This window comes from Mus musculus, chromosome 11, assembly GCF_000001635.26.
Source record: "Mus musculus strain C57BL/6J chromosome 11, GRCm38.p6 C57BL/6J".
In the NCBI taxonomy this organism is placed as follows: Eukaryota; Metazoa; Chordata; class Mammalia; order Rodentia; family Muridae; genus Mus; species Mus musculus.
Window position 1 is genome coordinate 74053419 of NC_000077.6, and position 6279 is coordinate 74059697.

At 42.3% G+C, this 6279-nt stretch overlaps 1 protein-coding gene across 1 annotated transcript; it reads right to left on the bottom strand.

Moving 5' to 3' along the window:
- Window positions 1–357: 357 nt before the first annotated feature.
- On the bottom strand, window positions 358–1360 carry Olfr399 (olfactory receptor 399). The gene has a single exon (NM_147004.2). It carries the CDS (start codon window positions 1337–1339, stop codon window positions 404–406), a length of 936 nt encoding a protein of 311 aa, NP_667215.2. The 5' UTR covers window positions 1340–1360; the 3' UTR covers window positions 358–403.
- Between the last annotated feature and the right edge of the window lie 4919 nt (window positions 1361–6279).

Consider the following 6279-nt stretch of genomic DNA (forward strand, 5'->3'; position numbering starts at 1 on the left):
GGTGCCCCTCCTCCTTGCAATAATCTATTACCACTAAGAAGCAATAGTTACATGTGTAGCTTGCCTCCAGGATCATATCCTTGCTCTGACACTCACTAGCCCTGTGGCTTTGAGGAAGTTACTCAACCTCTCTGAAGTTAAGGTTTCTGATCTACAATATGTCAGCTGCACCCACCTTATATGATTAGGAGAATAATGGAAGTAGTGACACTAGTCACTTAGAACCTTGTATGTGGCAGTGATGATGCAAGTGATAGTTTTAGGGAACTCCCCTTTCTAACCAAGGATGTACCCCATTTTGTCATACACACACTTCACTTCTGTTAATCTCAATATCATTTAGAAGCAATGAGAGGAGCTCTGACATTGGTTAAGGCCAAAAGAAAAGAGTGTCATTAGTGGGCTACCTCCCTGTGAGCACCTTCCGTAGGGCACCCTGCACATCAGGGTTCCTAAGGCTGTAGATAAGTGGGTTCAGCATGGGACTGATGACAGTGTTGAGGATGCCAATGCCTTTGTCCTTGTCTGAAGATTCCACTGACCCCAGACGCATGTAGCTGAAGACCCCTGTCCCATAGAAGATGCCTACCACAGTGAGATGAGAGCTGCAGGTAGAGAAGGCTTTCTTCCTGCCCTCAGCAGACCGGATACGAAGAACTGCAGCTGCCACATGGCCATATGACACAGTAATGAGGACCAAGGGGACCACACCCATGAAGGCTGCTGCTACAAAGAGCAGCTGCTCATTGAGTTGGATGCTGGAACAGGAAAGCTGAAAGAGCTGAGGGAGGTCACAGTAGAAGTGGTTGATTGTGTTTGGACCACAGAATTTAAGAGTAGATAAGGCAACAGTTTGGGTCAGTGCATTACTAAAGGAAAACACACATGACAGGCACACTGAGGCCTTCTGAATCCTCCAACTCATATGGGTGTTGTAGGTGAGGGGGTGGCAGATAGCCAGATAACGATCATAGGCCATGACAGTCAGAAGGAAGCAGTCTGCCCCAGCCAGGAGATGGAAGAAGAAGAGCTGTGAGAGGCAGGCCCCATAGGGAATGTGTCTGTCATTGGATAGAAAATGTTTCAACATGGCAGGAACAGTGACACTAATGCATCCAACATCCAGCATAGACAAGTTCCCCAAGAAGAAATACATGGGAGTGTGGAGTTTGGGCTCTATAATGATAGCAGCCAGGATGCTGAAATTGCCACCAAGCGTAGCTACATAAGCAAGAAGGAAGATGACAAAGAGGATGGGCCGCAAAACTGGAGTCTCTGTGAGACCCAGTAGGACAAATGTGCTCACACAGGAATCGTTTCCCAAGGTTCCCAGATCCATGCCTCTCTTCCACCAGTGACAGTTGAATGAACTTCAAAGGTGATACACAGACAGTGACATCTTGGTAACAAATATCAAGTATTGCAATGTCCAGGTGCATTCAAGATGTAGGAGAAAACACAAGAGGAGGAAAAGTTAAAGGCTGAAACACAGTAGGAAAAGGTGTGATGTATCCAGCAGTTACTGATACAAAGCAATGGCATCAATCAGACTCAGAGACACACAAACACTGACATAGCAAAGGGAAGAAATGTGATGATTGATAGTTAGAGGGAAAGAACATTTACCTGAGGTCAAAATTCTAGAAAAGAAACCACAGTCTTCAGATGGTGACCTAACCCAATATAGGTACAAAAGATCCTGGAGCATGAAAGAGAAGTTTCCAGAGAAGAGATAGCATGGTCCTCTTCCCCAGCCCACATATCTACAGCAACCCCCAGCATCTTAAAAGGATTGGTTCCATAGCTTGTCAGACACCAAAACCTAAGGGTTCTCATGTCTCTTATATAGGATGGAACAGAATTTACATATAGCCTATGCACATTCTCCCACACACTATAAGTTATTTCTAGATGACATAAAATATCTTACCCTGTATCCATGCCATGTGAGTTTTTGTTATCTTATATTGCTTAGGTGATGTTGACAGAGAATGCCTGTCCTTACTAAAACAGACATAATTTTTTTCACATACTTTCCATCCACGGATTAAGCCACAGATGTGGAATTTGCAGGCAGATGGACAGTTAAAGGATGTGAGTAATAAAATGGCCACTGTGACCTAGACTATTAAAAATTGAGTTGTAAAGCCATGACACATGATCCAGACCTTTCACAGAAAGGTAAAACCCCATAAAAACAGCGACACTCCATGAGGACAACATCCCAGACTCCATGAAAACACATCACTAAAGACATTTTTCAGCTCTAGAACTGATAACAAGCAGCCTTGGATTTCCTGACTCCTAAGATAATACATTACATTTCTCTATAGGGTCCAGAAAAGTTGGGTACCACAGTGGTCATGCTTTGCTAAGTAAGAACAATATGGAAAAACTTTGAGTGAGGTGAAAAAATGGATGGTTTAGTGACTGAGAGAGATGAACAGCTATGCAGTTCAAGGGACACCCAGCTGGACACACTCACAACTGGAATCTTGAGCAAGAATATACCCAGACCCTCCCATTTTATATAACATGCATGCTATCACAAGGCTACAGCATACTATAGATGCATAGATGGTTCCCACACATATGGCCATTTACATGCAGCCCCCTGAGCCTCACAAGGACACATAGTGATCTGCCTCATTGAAGTGAAGATAATCATTACTCAGATGGATCCAAAGGCACATAGAAAAAGGTAGAAGCTGGAGTTTCTCAATGACAAATAGAGCAGAGGAACAAGATACTCAGGTCCTAGAAGGCTAACCACTATTAGAGGCACTGGTGTTTTGGTTTTTTTTTTTTTCTTTTTGCATTCACTTAATCATACCACTATGTTCAACTCAGTATCTCTAAAGCTCAAATGTGTATTATTCTCCATCAACTACTGAAGGAAATGTTTTGGGAACAGCCTGATTATCCTAGCAGCTAGTATTCCTGCACACTTTACCCCTTCTCAGTCAAGTACCTGAGCCTCCCCAGGGCCATCTTGGAGGAGAGAGATGCCATTCCAGAGACAAAGAACTGAAATCGCTTGTATGGAAACCCAGTTGTGAGCACGCAAAGAGGGCTCCTGAAATGATACTCACCTAGTGAAGGGGGCAGGCACTTCTTGGGCAGAGAGGAAGCCAAATACTCTCCACAGTTGGGAGTTTATCAAAGACAGAGAAATAAAGAGACAAGCAACTTCACTGACATCATCTTCCCAATGGGTTTGTTCCTCCCCCAATTTTTCCCTGTAGTGGAGTCTGAAATTAAAACATTCCAGGGGGAGCCAGGGCAGGATGAATAACTGCTTTCCCAAGACACAAGAATCTCCAGTGCTTTGAAAATGCTTTAGACTGTCTCTGTGCTTCAGGAGTGATGTTTAAGAGTGTAGTCAAGTTCACACATTTATTTATAAATGAGTTTATAAACTAGCACTCTTGTTACTACCATTTTACAACTGTTATGGCTCTCAGAAACTCTTTACAGCATGCATTGATTGACCATATTAATGGGGCTTGATGTGATATTCCCATTGTGCACTGATCAAATTCTGTCATACTACACACACACACACACACACACACACACACACACACACACACTTTCCAATCTCTAGTAATCACTTTTCAAACTTAAAAACATTTTTTAACTTTTCTATATGAGATAAAGTGTATTTATCTCATTCGATGTCTTCCAGTTTCAACCACATTTCTACAAATCAAAGATTTTCCTTCCTTATGAAAAAATGGTTCTCCATTGTGTATTAGCACCATATTTACAGGAGTCTTACAGTTTAGAAAGACACAGTGTTGGGCATAGAGTACAGATTTAGGGTACAGTTTAGATACCACACAATCCTGATGTCATGTGAATGTGTCCCAAATTTAGGCACTCAGTACTATGAAAGCAAAATAAGTTTGAAGGCATCTTCTGCTCCAGGACCACCCTACTTTTACTAAATTCTGAGCACTTCTTTGGTCATCAAACACAGTTCCTAACTGAACCTTGTTCATGAATAAAGCTTTTCAACTAGATTAAAGATGCCATAGGCTAAGGAGGTGTTAGCAGAGGGCAAGGGTGGTTGGAAATTCCTGTTAGCATCTGTTCTTAGAGGAGGACCTTTAAGGAACCAACTAGAGCCCACCACCTTCTCTTCTTGGCATAACAATGACTGTGTATATGCCTTGAAAGATATTTCTCATATGCTGCTAACCAAGGACACTCCTTGCTTAAACACCAATTGGAGATCTTTTCTTTCCCAACAAATGGCCGATAGGTCCCTGTGGCTGAGCTAGGTTTACCACCTCTCCGTGGCAATAACAACTTAAAAGCAATAAAAACATAAAAATCTGCACATGAACTTTTTTCAATGTCTGTTTTTTATTAGATATTTTCGTGAATTATATTTCAAATGTTATTCCCTTTCCTAATTTCTCCTTGGAAAAAGCCCTCCCCCTTTGCCCTCTCCTCCCCCTGCTCACCAACCCACCCACTCCTGCTTCCCTGGCTCTGGCATTCCACTACACTGGGGCATAGAGCCTTCACAGGACCAAGGGCCTCTCCTCCCATTGATGACCGACTAGGCCTTCCTCTGCTACATATGCAGCTGGAGCCATGAGTCCCACTATGTGTACTCTTTGGTTGATGGTTTAGTTCCTGAGAACTCTGGGGATACTGGATAGTTCAAAATCTAGTTTCTCCTGTGGGCTACAAACCCCTTCAACACTTTGGATCCTTTCTCTAGCTCCTTCTTTATGGATTGTGTGCTCAGTCCAAGGGATGGCTGTGAGCATCCACTTCTGTATTTGCCAGACACTGCCAGAGCCTCTCAGGAGGCAACTATATCAGGCTCCTCTCAGCAAGCACTTGTTGGCATCCACAATACTCTCTGGGTTTGGTGGTTGTATATGGAATGGATCCCCAGGTGGGGCAGTCTCTGAATGGTCGTTCCTTCATTTCTGATCTATACTTTTTCTCTGTAACTCCTTCCATGGGTATTTTGTACCAACTACTAAGAAGGATCAAAGTATCCACACTTTGGTCTTCCTTCTTCTTGAATTTCATGTGTTTTGTGAATTATATCTTGAGTATTCCGAGCTTCTGGGCTAATATCCACATATCAGTGAGTACATATTATGTGTGTTGTGATTAGGTTACCTCACTCAGGATGGTATCCTCCAGATCCATCCATTTGCCTAAGAATTTCATGAATTCGCTGTTTTTAATAGCTGTGTAGTACTCCGTTGTGTAAGTGTACCACATTTTTTGTATCCATTCCTCTATTGAGGGGCATCTGGGTTCTTTCCAGCTTCTTGTTATTATAAATACGGCTGCTATGAACATAGTGGAGCTAGTGTCCCTATGTTGAACCATAGTTTGCATATATGCCCAGGAGTATTATTGCTGGGTCCTCAGGTAGTATTATATCTATTTTTCTGAGGAACTGCCAGACTGATTTAAAGAATGGTTGTACCAGCATACAGCCCTGCCAGCAATGGAGGAGAGTTCCTCATTTCCCACATCCTTGCCAGCATCTGCTGTCACCTGAGTTTTTTATCTTAGCCATTATCACTTGTATGAGGTGGAATTTCAGGGTTGTTTTGATTTGCATTTCCCTGATGACTAATGATGTTGAACAATTCTTTTGGAGCTTCTCAGCCATAAAAGATTCCTCCATTGAGAATTATTTGTTTAGCTCTGTATCCCATTTTTAATAGGGTTATTCTCTGGAGTCTAACTTCTTGGAGTTCTTTGTATATAGGATATTCGCCCTCTATTGGATGTAGTATCAGTAAAGTACCTTCTCCCAATCTGTAGGTTGCAGTTTTGTCTTGATGACAGTGTACTTTGCCTTAGAAGCTTTTTAATTTTATGAGATCCCATTTGTCAATAGTTGATTTTAGAGCCTGAGTCAGTGTTTAATTCAGGAAATTTTTGCTGTGCTGAAGTGTTTGAGGATCTTTCCCACTTTCTCTTCTAATAGCTTCTGTGTTTCTGGTTTACGTGGAAGTCTTTGATCCATGTGGACTTGGGCTTTGTACAAGGAGATAAGAATGGGACAAATCTGCATTCTTCTACGTGCCATCTGCCACTTGAACCAGCACTATTTGTTGAATATGCTGTCTTTTTTTCCAGTGGATAGTTTTGGCTCCTTTGTCAAAGATCGGGTGACCATAGGTATGTGGGTTTAATACTGGGTCTTCAATTCTATTCCACTGATCTACCTGCCTCTCTGGGTATCAATATCATGTGGTTTTTATTACTATGTGGTAGAGCTTGAGGTCAGGA